Raw genomic sequence first — 15274 nt, forward strand, 5'->3', positions numbered from 1 at the left:
GGCTTCTTTAGGAAGTGTCCTGGAAACAAGATGAGAAAACAGTTCATCTTCTAAGTAGCTCACCTTAGAAGACTTTTTGGAGTTTGTTGCTGCAACCCAGAAAAGGCTCCAAAAGGTCAAGAGAGGCGCAACTTTGCAGTGAACAAGGTAGACCAAGAGAACTGGGACTCTTCAGCCTAGAAACAGGAAAGTCAACAGGGAGATAATAAAAATGACAGCTTATTAGGAGCCCATGGGGTGCTCCTGTTTTCCAGATGGGGAGACTGGTGCTCATGTTAAGTAATTTGCACAACGCTACAAGCACCACGTAGTAAAAGTGAGATTTGAACCCAGTCTCCCTGGCACATGCCCCTCCTGAACTCTGTGCTCTACTTGGGCCCTGGATCTCGGCATAATAAGTAGGCAGACACCCTTGACTTTTCTTTTAAACAACAATAATAAACGTTTGTTGTCTCCTGGTTTCAGTGGGTCAAGATTTGTGAGTGGCTGAGCTGGGAAATCTGGCCAGGGATCTCTCATGAGGCTGTAGTCCATACATTGGCTGGACCATAGTCATCTGAAAGCAAGGCTAGGGCTGGAGGCTTGACTTCCGAGGTGGCTCATTTGCATGGCTGGCAAAGGGTGCTGGTTGTCAAAAGGCCTCAGTTCTTTCCTGACTGCTGGACTTTTGAAGGAACTAGTTTTCAGATTACAAGTGTTATTTTATATAAACATTTGGAACTCACCAAGTTCCTGAGTGAAAGTTACCGAAAATAGCAACAGACTCCAAAGGATTTGGAGAGATCCATTTCAGGGAAGAGAGATTAAGGTAAGGGAGAGACACTTAGGAGAACTTGAAAACCCAAAGGGTAACTGGTTCCCACATTATTATAGTAGATCCTGAATTGATCCAGACTTTTCCTAAGTTCTTAAAGGACTGTGTCTGTATTTTGATTTGGGACAGGCTTTTTTAGTTGGGGGGAGAGGTTGTTTCTAGAAAGTGCTCATAGAGATACTTATTTATGCATACCCTGCCTTGTTCTAGAGGACCAGGGAGATAGCTTATAATAATCTAGTGGCAACTCAGAGATAAAATAAAGTGGCGGTTTGGTGGGCGGTGGGTGGGGAAGGAGGTTGGAGTATGTGGCTCTTTTGTAGTCTGGTTTTGTAAGATGTGGGAAGGCCCTTTGGAAATCCTCATAAACGCTGCTCTCTTGGTAATTACCGAATGGCCCTGAGCTGGAGGTTGTAGCTCCCGAGCAGTAACTGGGTGGAAGCTGTTCTGTGTGGCCGGGCCTGCTGGTGGGGAGTCGGGGGGCGCTTGTGCCGCGGTTTCTAGCCCACGTAGGCTTTGGGGCATCTGCCTCGTGTCAGTTTGTTCCTTTTTTCTGCTGTGGTTCCGCGATTCTTCTCGTTTGCCCACAGGGCTGACTTTGCCTGGTGTCCCAGGGGCTGGGTGACTCCGAGGTGCCTTCCCACCTCGGTTGTAGACCCCCTTTGTGGCTGGTTTATCCTAACGGACTAACCCAGGGCCACGGGACGATTGTGGAGCTGACTTACCTTTATTAAACTTTCATTGCTTAACGTTTTTTCCTCATTTCAAAGTGAGACCTCCTCAGGAGTGAAAATTCAAAACAAGTGATACTTTCTAACACAAATAAGAGAAGAAGCCCCTGCAAATCCTTCATCTAGAGATGACTCCTGATGACACTGCCTCAGGGTCTCCTGACCTGTTTCTCTTTTTTTTGCCACCATCGTCTGTCTGTATGGGCAGGGGGGTTGCTGGCTTGTGACTCCTTCCTCCGGATGCCAGCAATTTCTCTTTGCTCTTCTCATGGTTCTTCGAGTACAAGCAGACAGAGAAGTCATGGAGAAATTATGTAGCTAACCCAATGATACAAAATGTTTTGAAAAATAGGAGTACAGCCTTTTCCCACCCATCTAATACAACAGTGATGACGATTAGACCTCTTCCTTCCCATTCTTCTTTCCACGCCCCGAGGCATATTTGAAGATGCAGGAAAATGTTGCCGGGGACGCCAGAGTAGGTTAAATGAGGGCTTACAACTTACCCAGTCTTAACGTGGGGTGCATTTGCTTTACTCCATCCCTGTTGCTTTTTGTGTTCAACAGTGGAGAACACGCAGCTGACCCTGAACCTGCAGACGGAGAACAAAGGCGGTGTTGTCTCGGGCGGTGAGCTGACAATTTTCCTGGACGGGCCAACTGTTGATCTGGGAAGCGTGCCTAATGGCAGTGCCGTGACAGACGGTGAGTGCCGCCCTGCTCCCCAGGGTTGTGCCGGGATGGGGCGGGGCAGGCCTGGGTGGGAGTAGGAGGAGGTGCCCGGGGCTTGGTTCTCTACCAGGTACCTGGGTTTGGGTATCGCTCAGCCAGTCCTGGCCCCCTGATTCCTCTTAAGCAGTTCTTCGCATGATCAAAACTTGTGACATGATTTTTTAAGGACAGCTTTCTGATAAAGGACCAAAATAAATGCCAGGTCTTTGTAAGTGTGTTGTAGTTTGCTTTGAGAGCAGAGAAAATATCTTTTCATCCCACACGGGCTCTCGAAAATAAGATGTCTTTATTAAATGTTACTTGGGGCCCCTTTTTCTTCCCAATACAGTTAAACTTCCTGGAGGAGCTTGAAGGTGTCTTTTATAAGACAGTATTGGGTGAGAAAGGGGGCTGTGTGTCTTAGAGATTCACACTAGCAAAATAGAGACAGAGGCAGGAAAATTGGAGTATCTCCCACTCTGTCCTGAACGAGGGCAGTTTGTTTCTTTTGATCTACTCTGAAATTAGTCACCTTTGGATCTAGCAGGAAATTATTTCATGAAGTCTGAGGTCTGAGATGGGCTGGGTTTCTCCATAATTTTTCTCGTTAAATGTGATGTAACTGTGGCACTTTCCAGGCCCCAAACAGGCTTTCTGTAGCTTTGAGGGAGTGAGATTTGAATTCTAATGCAAGGGCAGTAGGGTGGAATCTCAGTGATTGGATGGGCCTTGACTTGAGAAACCTCCCTGGACTGAGTGGTGCTTTGGGTACTTTTGGTGCATGGAGGAAACATGAATTATTCGCTCATTCTGCATGTATATCTGTAATTGAGCACCTGGTACGTACTAGGTCCTGGACCAGGTGCTAGCCAGATGGTGGGGGCAAAATTCATATGGTCTCTACTCCTAGGAGCTTCTGATTTACTTGGTGGAGGTGGGAATGTTAGACATGAAACAAGGAGGTGCAGAAATAATTATGTAACTGTAATTGTGACCAAAGTGATGAAGGAAAAGTACTGGGTGATATGAGAGTCCCATACTTTTGGGAAGTCTCACTTCAGCTGGGGACCAGGGAGGGTTTCTTTGAGGAAGCTGAGACCCGCCAGAGCTGAAGAGATTAGACGGGCCAAGGGGGAGGTGTGGGGAGGTGCAGGAGTGGGGTAGCTGAGTGAGAGGTCGAGGGGTCCCTTGTGCAGAGGCTTCAAGGTGGGAGAGAGCTCGGCCTGCAGTGGGAACAGAGGCGGCCAGGTGGAACGTGGAGAGCAGGAAGGAGAGTGGTGGCTGGCGAGGCTGCAAGGGCAGCTCGGCTCAGACCACCCAGCCTCGAAGGCCTTGGTGAGGACTTTGGACCTCGTCCTAAGAAGCAGAAAGCTGTTGAGGGGGTTTTTAGCAAAACGGTGTCATAATTTGATTTGAATTGAATCTGATTTGGCTTTTTAAGAGCTTTCTGGTTGTGATATGGACGAGTGCAGTGCCCTGATTCCTTGCTCCCACTTTGCACGGTCAGCATGGGTTCTGCGTCTCGTGTGGTGCAGCTGAAGTTTATTCAGTGCACAAGGCAAGTTGCTTGGAAGTGCCTGAGGTGTTCTTGAAGGTCTTGGAGAAGAAGAGCTGTTTCCCAGGTTTGAGCGCCTCTGTGTGGGGGCCCCAGTCAGATCTCATCTGGCTGTCCCTCTGCCTGTTCGAGCTGGAGGCCGTGGCTTGCTAGGTGTGGTGGATAACCCGAACGCATGGAGTGAACTTTGTTCCTGAGCCACAATCTCAAACAAACCAGGGCTGAGCTTCTCAATGTTTCTGTCTTTTCTTGTGATGGGTCCCCTGTCTAGGATCCCAGCCACCTTCAAGAGAATCCAGCGGGACAGCTGTCGCTCCAGACAACCGGCACCAGCCCCCCAGCACAAACTGCTTTGGTGGGAGATCTCGGTAAGACAACCTCCCCCAACCCCCGCCCCCCCCCCCCCCCCGCCCCGCCCCGCTTGTGGACAAGGAGGAGCTGGGAAGGTGCTCAGAGCTATTGGAAAACATGTTGGGAGGTGGCGAGGAACAGTTTATGTTAGAAACTGTTGGAAATTTCCAGAGGGCTTATCCCTGACTCAGTGTGTTAAGGAGGTGCTGAGGGGGGAGTACAGAACTCAGGATTCTCAGAATGGTCAGGGGTTCCTTGTCAGAGATTGGGACTGGCTAAACTGGTTATTTGGTTAAGAGCCGCCAAACAGAGCTTGGCTAGTGTTTTGTGATTCAGAGTCAGCGACCACAGTTATCCTTTTAGGATGTACATGCAAATGTTTAGAGCAATGGTTCTTTGTATGTGAGATTTTCTGTCTGTGCGTTTCTATTTTTGGGGGTGATCCATGGTTCCCTTTGGGCTATTGATTAAGACCTCCTGAACTGGAAGTCTGAATTATATTAGACTTATTATACATATCGAGAGTGACTTAATTTCCTGCATGCCTGTCTTATACCTGTATTAATGGTGCGAACTCATTTCCTTGGCAACTGAATTCCAAGACAGGAGAATAGTTTTAGGTATGTTAGAGAGGTGGGGAGGAGGGAGTTGGGAACCTGTTTTTATTATTTATCACAGTGTATAAGACCCCCAAAAACTTTAAGGAAATTATAAGGAAAAGAATCATATGAGTGCAGTTTGTAAATCGTTATTACCTGCAGAGAGTAGATAAAAAACTAGTAAAAATCTTCTGGAACAAATCCCAGGGATTGGGAATAATGCTTTGAGAAACACAGTATGATTTCAGCCAGTACCCACAGCGTCTCAAATGATCCCTCTGATGACAGCCATCAGCCTCACTGGATGTGGTGGTTTTGAGGGTCTGTACAGTTTCGGTGCCAGGCAGGTGTCAGGAGCAAGAGAGAGTCAGATGTTTAGATCTTTTGTCTGTGGCGTCACTAGAAGCCAGGGTGCCATTTTCCTGTTCTCTTTTCTCCAAGCCTCTGCAAAGGTGTTACCTCCCACCCTGGAGACCATTCACTTTTTCTCGACTCACTGGATGAGTTATAAGTTGGGATAAACAGGCAAGTGTCACAGGGTAAAGACCAGTGATATAATTGGCAAATTTTGTGTCAACAGAGGCCTGAGGAGCACCCAGAACTAGAGAGAACAGAATCTCTTTGGTAGTGAGCAGCCGGCGGAGAAGAACACCTCAGCACATCACCCGCTGAGAGCGATGCCTTCTTAGCTTTGGCACTAGTAGCTGCCATCTTGGTCTTTGAGCTGACTCGGAAAGTTTGTGTCATATGTGACTGATGTCACTTATTTGGGGGCTGGAAGGCAGAGTCTGGCTCTTAGTAACTTTGGAATTAAGTTCTTGACCTATTTATTGCTCTCTGAAGTTCTCTAGTTAATCTTGAAATTCACATGTCCTAGTAGCCCTTCTTTGTCATTGTTAGTGCTGAGGATTACTGTCTTTTAAGGCAGCAAGCAGACTTCCAGCAGAAAATTGGATGCATTTTTGCCCATCACACATGGTAGACATTCGATTTTGGTTAATTATTGGTGGGCAGAGTGCCTTCCAAGTAGCTGGGGCCGTGTGGGCATCCACATTGGCCTGCTAAGCTCCTGTAGCCTTTTCTACACATGGCCTCTGAGTTTTCACAGGCCTCTGCCTTCTAAGTATTTATTCTGTGTTCACATGGAGCCTGCTGCCGTTCAATAGCAAACACTTGTGAAAGGATCATCTGAAGGCAGTGTCTTCTGTGTCACTGAGAACTCCTTTCCCCCGTTGCTGCCGCACTTCAGGAGATGGTGTGCACGAGCAGTGGTAGCGGGGTAGTTGACTGGACAAGGGTGCGGGGCTTTGAAATCAGAAAATACAGATTGAATCCTGGCCTCTCATTTACTTGCTGTGTGATATCGGACGAGCCGCTAAACCTCTCAGCACCTCAGTTTTTTTCACATGTGAAATGGGGATATCGCCTGCCTCAAAAGCTCATTGTAGGAAATAACGGAGATGGGCTATGTCAGTGTGAGGGCTTGCCTATGGGGCGTGCTCAGGGAGAGTGGTGGGAGGTTCCTTTGCTCTGGAGAGTCTGTTGTATGCCCCTCCTGACCCCCAAAGCTGGGAAGTGTGGCATGGCTGATTTTTTTTGCATCAAGGACTGTAATTAGGAGGGTGATGAATGAAACCTTCAGGATTCAAGGACAATCCTCCGCTGTCCTTGGTTTCCTGGGGCAGGGAGGATGGGCTTCTCCCTGCTGCCTCTGGACTAAATGTTTAGCCTTTGCTGTCGGACGGGTAGGTTTTTCCTGGACTTGGGGGCCACTCACCATGATTAAGGATGCTCTGATGTGCCCAGAAAGGTTAACACTGCAGTGTCAAACAGCTGTTTCCTCTCCTTTCTCCTACTTTATTAAGGTTTAGAACCAGAACCATATAAGGGTTTTACTTAGAGGTTCATCTACCCAAGTTCATCCAGCAAAGGGACCATTTGCTTGCCAAGCATGACCTCCAAACTCTTTGAGTGGGATTTATCCACTCTTTAAGAATAATTGGGTGAAACATCTCTAGTTATTTACCATCTGGTCTGCCACATGGCAGCCAGCATGGGATTGCCACCAACGACCCATGTGGCATAACTTGATTTATAGACACACCATATTAGTGTGCAGCACATGGGTCTGGTTGAATGAAGAATGCATTAAGGTCATAAATTGTGTGTAGTCTTAGAATGAAATACTATCCCATAGTAAAAATGGGGTGAAAGATAGTTGCCTCAATATGGGGGAATCTCAGAAACATAGTGTTGAACAAGAGGAGCAGGCCACTGGGGGGAAAAATATAGTATGATGTAATTTATATAAAGTTAAAAAATGTCAAACTAAACCACATATATTTTTTAATGGATACCTCCATGGGGAGTAAAGCCATAAAAAAATGAAAAGGAATAATTAACCCTGAATTCAGTAGAATGGTTATCGTTGTGGGGGCGGAGATGGGTAAAGTGAGGAAACTTGGAAACTTCATGGCACTGTGAATGTGGGGGGGTGGGTCCTCGAGTGTTCATCTTCCTTTTCTTCTTAGAACCAAACATATATTTAATATATTCCTTTGTTTACCTGGCATATTTCACAATAAAAAAGTAAAAAGCAGCCTCTGTCACCCTGAGAAAACTGACCAGCGATGGTATTGAGGCTGTTTGCTGTTGAGGCAGACAGATTTCAGAATTTAGGATTTCTCCAGGCTCGGTAATGATCACTTACTTCTTCCGCGCAGTCTGTCTTTGTAACAGTGGCCGATGATTCTAAGTCAGTGATCCACATTGGCCTCAGAGGTCATGCTCCTGTCCTGTTCCAACTCTCTCCCAGGCTTGAGAGCTGAGTTTGGGAGTTGGGGGAGTGGGTTCCAGATGAAGGCTGGCCACTGCCAGGTAACGTGTCAGAACGGCACTAATCTTGGTGGGCTGAGAGGGCTGGTCTAACACTCCTCGGCGTTTGACTGGAGTGGGGGCGATTACGTGGCTTACCCCGGATTCTGTCAGCGTGCCATGCTGCGCTGCGTCCTCAGCCAGTGTTCCTCATTCCAGTCCGACAGTGGCGAGCGCCTGGTGTGCAAAGGAGCCCCCTGGGAGAGTGTGTGCTGGCTGGCACAGGGAGGGCCTACCACACCCTTTAATAATCCCCCAGCGTTTATTTTATGTTGCTGGAACGAGGGCTGGCTTTGGGAGCCATGCCTAAGTCAATTCAGGTTTTGAAGATGTGAGATGTGCCTGGTGCTGTGCACACATTGCACGCGACACGGCTTCTGCTTTCCACGGCGAGGTCACAGTCTTTGTGATATACGTACGGGTTGTGTGGGAAACAGACAAACCATGAGCATCACGGGAAGTTCAGAGAGAGAGGTCCGTGTGTGGAGAGGGAAAGACCGAGGACAGAGTGGAGGGGGCATCTGCAGAGAGACTGTCGTCTGTTGTCCGACGGTCCCGTGCAGTGTCTTGGGAACTATGGGAGGGGCGAACGGTGAACCACAGAAGCCAGCAGCGGGGCATACGTGCAGGGAAAGAAGGGGGTCCGCACCGGTAGTGGCAGCTGTCGTCAGAGTCACTGTTTGGTTAGAAATGGGCGTGAAATTCAAGACTGGAGAGTAGACAGTCAGGATGTTTGAGTCCCTCCGTACTTGGCTGATGCGTCGTCACCTGTGAGTTTTTCCCCGTGCCGCGGTTATATGAAGTTAGGGAGTTGAGGTGCAGCCAGCTCCCGGATGACCCGCAGGGTGGTGTGTGAGCAATCCCGCTCCTCTAAGCACAGCCTGAGATTTCCTCCGACTTGGGTACCTAGCCAGGAGCCCCTCTAGATTTGCCACAGTTACGTAGGGAAATGGGGAGACCAAAAGGGAAGAATGCACTGAACTTTTTCATTAATAGGTCTGAAGACCGAAAGAGATCTTGTTGAAGGAGCTGTAAGGGGGCTTCGGCAATTAATTTTTCCTTCATTCCGTGTGTACATGTCTGTTTTGTGTAAGAGCATGTGTGATCATGCACGAATGTATATGCATATGTGTGTTTGGCGTGAAGGGATAGAAGCCTCGAATTTGCTTATGTCCATCATCAGCTGTGAGTGTTGGCCAGCGTCGGTCAGAACCTGCATTTTAACGTGCTCCCCTGTGATTCTCTTACGTGCAAAAGTTTCAGAACCTCTTGTGATGGAATTTTAATCCTCCCTCCTTTCCTCTTTCTCTTTTTATTCTGCTTTGATAAAAATATATCAAATTTATGGACTCCCGTGCCTTGGCATTAATGACCTCTGAAGATTTAAAAGAGCTGTAGTCTCAGAGACTTACAAAGCCCCAAGGTCTCTGGTGAGCTCTAAATAGCCCATCAGCTGTGTCTGCAGACAGCCTAGCCCAGAAAGGAAAGAAAAATAAACTCAAGCAGGCGTGCGTCTGCTGGGAACGCTGCTGGGAGTCCTGGGAGGACCAGGGGGGTTTGGGAAGCAAAGCTAATGGGGACAGAGGGACAGACAGGATGAGAGTTGAGTCTTTGGGCACTGGGCCATTCTCTCAGTTATCACTGGCCACTGTTAACCTCCCCTTCAGTTGAGATGACTAAAGGCTACTTGATTTGAAACCACGGTTATTTAGAGATGTCACCCTGTCGGCATGAAGCTCAACTGAACACCTTTACAATTTTCATTCAAGCCTCCCACCCAACAGCTTTTACTTCCAATCCTCAGGATTGCTGAGGAAGCAAAAGGATTAAGCAGAGAAGTTAAGTGTGGGGCACCTGGGTGGTTCAGTTGGTTGAGAGTCCAATTCTTGATTTCGGCTCAGGTCATGATCTCACGGTTTATGAGATTGAGCCCTGCGTCGGGCTCTGCTCTCACAGCATGGAGCCTGCTTGGGGTTCTCTCTGTCTCTCCCTCTCTCTGTTCCTCCCCTGCTCCCACTCTCTCTCTCAAAATAAATAAATAAACATTAAAAAAAAAAAGAGAAATTAGTGTAATTCATTTATTCCTTCAGTGATAACTAAGACACAGTCCCTGCTTACAAGGGACTCTCTTCTGAGTAGTTGGTTTAGATGGAATAGGATTGAGACTGTGGACAGTAGTCTTACTGCATTGTCAAAGCAAGGCATTGAAAAGTAGTCATGGAGATTAATTACATTCATTTATACATTAATTTATTAATTTTATACCAATTAAAACTATGTACTATACAGTACTATATACTTATCTCTTCATTTTATAGGTAGTTATTGGGCATTTCTTTTCTGTGAGCCTAGAGAGGTGTGGTGTGTGCCAGAAAGCTGGTTGGGAACTTTTCGTGAGCTAGGAGAAGGTAAGGCAGCTCTCTGCAATTAAAGGCAGTATTTGTTCCACACACAGGAATGCCAGGCTCTGAGCTATGTTGTGGTGATACAAAGATAGAAAGCCGTGGTCCCTGTCATCAAGGACTGTGGCATCTAGCAGGAGACAGACATATAGGTGATAATTAGGATAGGGCGGTGGACCCCACCATGGTGGTGAGTTCACATGCAAGAGGAGGATAGTGGACGGTGTACCCAAATCCACCTGGGGGATTTAGGGGACACCTCCCACGTTGGAGCTGTACTTTGAAAGGAGCTTGCAGACCAGTGACATCAGGGTAAGGGAAGTCATTCCAGGAAGAGAGTGCAGCAGGGCGGAGACAAGGCGGAATAAAGAGAACTTAGCATATCTGAGGAAATGTTAACTAGTTGGTAATGTCCATATGTAAGATATTTGGGCTGATAGCTATAGCAAACTATGGTTCACAGGGCAGATCCAGGATGCCACCTGTTTTTTTGTTTTTGTTTTTTTTACTTTTTTTTTTAATGTTTATTTTTGAGAGAGACACACACAGTGTGGGTCGGGAGGGGCAGAGAGAGGGGGAGACACAGAATCCAAAGCAGGCTTCAGGCTCGAGCTGTTAGCATAGAGCTCGATGTGGGGCTCAAACTCATGAACCGCAAGACCGTGACCTGAGCCAAAGCCAGACGCTTAAGGAACTGAGGCACCCAGGCGCCCCTATTTTTCTTTTTTTTTAAAGAACGGTGTTAGGTTCATTGCAAAATTGAGCAGAAGGTATAGAGATTTCGATTTCCCATATGCCCTCAGCCCCCACATACACATGTCTCCCCTACTCTTAACATCCCGAACTAGCACAACACATTAAAAAAAAAATTTATTTTTGAGAGCGAGAGTGCGAGCAGGGAAGGGGTAGAAAGAGCGGGAGACACAGAATCTGAAGCAGGCTCCAGGCTCCAGGGTCTGAGCTGTCAGTACAGAGATCATTACCTGAGCCAAAGTCAGACACTTAACCGACTGAACCACCTGGGTGCTCCTAGTGCAGCACATTTGTTAAATAGTCGATGAACCTACACTGACACATCCTCATCCCCCAAATCCGTGGTTTGCATTACATTTCACCCTTGTTGTTGTACATTCTCTGGGTTTTGATGAATTTATAGTGACGCTTATCCACCATTATACTGTCATACAGAATAATTCTACTGCCCTAAAAATCCTCTGTGCTCTACCTGTTCATCTTTCCCTCCCCCTCAACTCCTGCAACGAGTGATTCTTTTATAGTTTCCGGAAGACTCTCTGTCTTTTCTAGAATGTCATATCATTGGAATCATAAAGTATGTAGCTCAGATCGGCTTCTTTCACTTAGTAGTAATGCATTTAGGTTTCCTCCATGTTATTTTATGACTTGATAGTGCATTTCTTTTTAGTGCTGAATAGTATTCCATTGGATGTACACAGTTTATTCATCCATTCACCAACTGAAGGACAGGCTTGATTCTGTCCAAGTTTTGACAGTCATGAGTAAGGCTGCTAGAAACATCCGTGTGCAGGTTTTTTTGTAGACATACTTTCAGCTCTTTGAGGTAAATGCCAAAGAGAGTGATTGCTGGAACATATGGTAAAAGTATGTGTAGTTTTTTTTTTTTTTTTTAAGTTTATTTACTTTGAGAGAAAGAGAGAGAGAAGAGAGAAAGAGAATGCACATGAGCCGGGGAGGGGTAGAGAGAGAATCCCAAGCAGGCTCTGCTCTGTCAGCACTGAGCCCAATGGGGGGCTCGAAGTCACAAACCATGACATCATTGACTTGAGCTGTAATCAAGAGTTGGATGCTTAACTGACTGAGCCACCCAGGCTTCCCAAAGTATGTTTAGTTTTGTAAAAAACTACCAGGTTGTCTTCCATAGTAGCTGTACTATTTTATGTTCCTACCAGCAGTGAATGATAGTTCCTCTTGTTCTGTATCCTCACCAACATTTGGTGTTATCAGTGTTCTAGATTTTGGCCATTCTAATAACTTTGTAGTAGTATCTCATTGCTGTTTTAATTTGCATTTTCCTGATGATAGATGACGTGGAGCATGTTTTCATAGCTTTATTTGTCACCTATGTTGTTGTTGTTTGGTGAAGTGTCTTTTTAGGTCTTTGGCCTATTTTTTAGTCGGGTGGTTTCTTTTCTTTTTTTAAAATATTTATTTATTTATTTATTTTGAGAGGGAGAGAGAGAGTGAACAAGAGTGGAGGAGAGGGTCAGAGGGAGATATATAGAGAGAAACCCAAGCAGACCCAATGTCCAACACAGAACTTAATGTGGGGCTCAGTCTTACAATGGTGAGATCATGACCTGAGTGAAAATCGAGTCAGACGCTTAACCAACAGAGCCACCCAGACGCCCCTGGGCGGTTTCTGATGGTTGAGTTTTAAGAGTTGTTTGTATATTTTGGGTATCAGTTCCTTATCAGATATGTCCTTTGCAAACATTTTCTTTTAGTCTGTGGCTTATCTTTATGGTCTTGATAACCTGTTTTTGTAAATAATATTTTATTTATTTATTTAGTAAGTAATGTTTTATTTGAATACAGCTATACTCGTTCATTTAAATATTGTCTATGGCCATTTTTTATGCCCCAGTGGCAGAGTTAAGTAGTTGTGACAGAGATTGGACGGTCTGCAAAGCATAAAATATTTGCTGTTTGGCCTTGTATAGGCAGTTTGCTGATCCCTGCTATAGGAGATGGTAAGCAGGTGAGACCCAATTCATAAAGGGCCTTTATGCTTTATTGAGGACTTTTTTTTTTTTAAATAATTTTTTAATGTTTTTTTATTTTTCAGAGAGAGAGAGAGAGAGACAGAGTATGAGTGGGGGAGGGGCAGAGAGAGAGGGAGACACGGAATCTAAAGTAGGCTCCAAGCTCCAAGCAGTCAGCACAGAGCCCGACGGGGGGGCTGGAACTCACAAACCATGAAACATGACCTGAGCCAGAATTGGATGCTTAACCGACTGAACCACCCAGGTGCCCCAAAACTTTAGATTTTTAAATTCTTTGGAGATAGTGAACCACTGAATTTTGAGAAAGGGCATGATGCGCTATTTCTGTAATACATTATTCAGGAAAATATCAAATGGATACATTTGAAGTTGTATCAGTTAAGGTTCATTGCAGGAAATAGAAGTCACTCAAATAGAAGCCACTCGAGGTATCTTGAGCAGAAAGGGATTAAATGTGTGGAATTAAGTGTTTACAGAAGCCTTTGTATGGGCTGGAAGAACAGAAGCATGACCTTCCCCATCCTTGGTTTTAAGGTCACAGCCCTGCATCTGCAATCCACATGTTGGGAAACTGTTTCTGCTCCTACAGCTGCCTCACACACAGGAAGCTGGTGGCCAGGGTATAAAGAATGGGGGCTGCCGGAGCCCCTGCCAGTCATCAGGACCACAAGAGGAATGGCCTCTGCTTTCTTTCTGCTTTCCAAATCTGCAAGAACTTCTCATTCGTATAATCTGCATTACTTCCAGAATTTAGCTGCAAGGGAATTTAAGGGTCTTCTGGCCCCTGAGCAAGTAGGCAGAAGCAGGGATACTTGTAGAATAGAAGAGATTGGGGATGTCTGCCACAGTGGAGGTTGAAATTAGAACCAGGGGGGCGCCTGGGTGTCTCAGTCGGTTAAGCGTCCGACTTCGGCTCAGGTCATGATCTCGCGGTCCGTGAGTTCGAGCCCCGCGTCGGGCTCTGTGCTGACAGCTCAGAGCCTGGAGCCTGTTTCAGATTCTGTGTCTCCCTCTCTCTCTGCCCCTCCCCTATTCATGCTCTGTCTCTCCCTGTCTCAAAAATAAATAAAATGTTAAAATAAATAAATAAATAAATAAAAAAAAAAAAAAAGAAAGAAATTAGAACCAGGGACCAAGAGGAGGACTGTTGTAGGGAACTGGTGAGTAAGGAATTGATGACTGGCCTTGGGCAGTGGGCAGAATGGAGAGAAGTCAAGAGAAATACCTAGAAATACCTAGGAGGTGTAATCACTGAGCAGGACTGGGTGACTGACTAATGAGACGGGGTGAAGGATGAACAGGAATAGAGAGGACTCGGTGCTTAGATTGTGATGTTTTTCAAGGAAATAAGAAATGCAGGAGGGGAGGAGCTTATGAAGCTGTCACTTTAAAATGGCATCCCCCATAATGGTTGAGATTGGTGTTGGCAGCGTCTGTGAAAAGGTAGTACCGTGTGGCCCTGGGGCAGTCACACTCTGAAAGTGTATCCTTAGGGGCAGGAATGAAAACCAAACTTGAAGAGATACAGAGCAAAACAAAGTGTATTTCTGATATTGGACTATGGGGCCAGTATAAGGGTCACCACAATGAGGGCACAGCAGTGGTGTTTCTACTTTAATTATATCTGTATCTGGATTCTGGGATTTCTTAGTTCTAGAAAATTGTGGTTGAAAGGGACAGGATATACAGAGAAGCAAATAAAGAGAGTATGGGTTTTGGAGAAATGACTTTTTAGTCCTGGGAGCTTAGGCAGCTTGGGTATGTGGTGATTAAGAAGCAGAACAGAACTGATGGCAGATGCTTTGGACAGATGGGGATGGCAGGGAGAGGGGGGCTTAAGCCATTTGGTGGCATAGTGTGGCATGATGAGGTTAGACTTTTCCTTTAGGATTCTGTGGGCACTCAGTGACTCCTTTTGAAATTGCCAAGCTCTATGGAAGTGGAGATTTGGGGTTTAGTTTTTTGTTTTTTTTAACGTTTATTATTGAGAGACAGAGAGAGACAGAGCATGAGCATGGGATGGGCAGAGAGAGGAGACACAGAATCTGAAGCGGGCTCCAGGCTCTGAGTTGTCAGCACAGAGCCTGATGCCAGGTTTGAACTCACAAACCACAAGATCATGACCTGAGCCTAAGTTGGCCGCTTAACTGACTGACCCATCCAGGCGCCCCTGGGATTTAGTTCAGTGGGTGTCTTTACAATGGCATACTCCGTAGCCTTGATAGAATGATGCATGTCAAACATTGAAACAATTCTATATTTAAGTTTTGTGTTAGATAAAAATATTTACGGAACTGAAATACAGAGTTTATATAGCATTATGCTTCATGTGTCACAGTGTTCCTGAAGTTATCATGTACCCTTAACTTATTAAAAATATAGGGGCACCTGGGTGGCTCCGTTGGTTAAGCGTCCGGCTCTTGACTTTGGCTTGGGTCATGATCTCACAGTTTGAGTTCGAGCCCTGCATCTGGC

At 46.1% G+C, this 15274-nt stretch overlaps 1 protein-coding gene across 2 annotated transcripts in view; it reads left to right on the forward strand.

Moving 5' to 3' along the window:
* WWP2 (WW domain containing E3 ubiquitin protein ligase 2) overlaps positions 1-15274 on the forward strand; it is a 149854-nt gene that overhangs the window by 62740 nt on the left and 71840 nt on the right. For both annotated transcript variants that reach the window (XM_042919825.1, XM_042919826.1), the window contains exons 5-6: positions 2113-2250; positions 4083-4179. In XM_042919825.1, coding sequence (XP_042775759.1) covers positions 2113-2250; positions 4083-4179 — 235 coding nt within the window. The remainder of the gene's footprint in view (positions 1-2112; positions 2251-4082; positions 4180-15274) is intronic.

Source organism: Panthera leo, chromosome E2, assembly GCF_018350215.1.
Source record: "Panthera leo isolate Ple1 chromosome E2, P.leo_Ple1_pat1.1, whole genome shotgun sequence".
Taxonomy (NCBI): Eukaryota; Metazoa; Chordata; class Mammalia; order Carnivora; family Felidae; genus Panthera; species Panthera leo.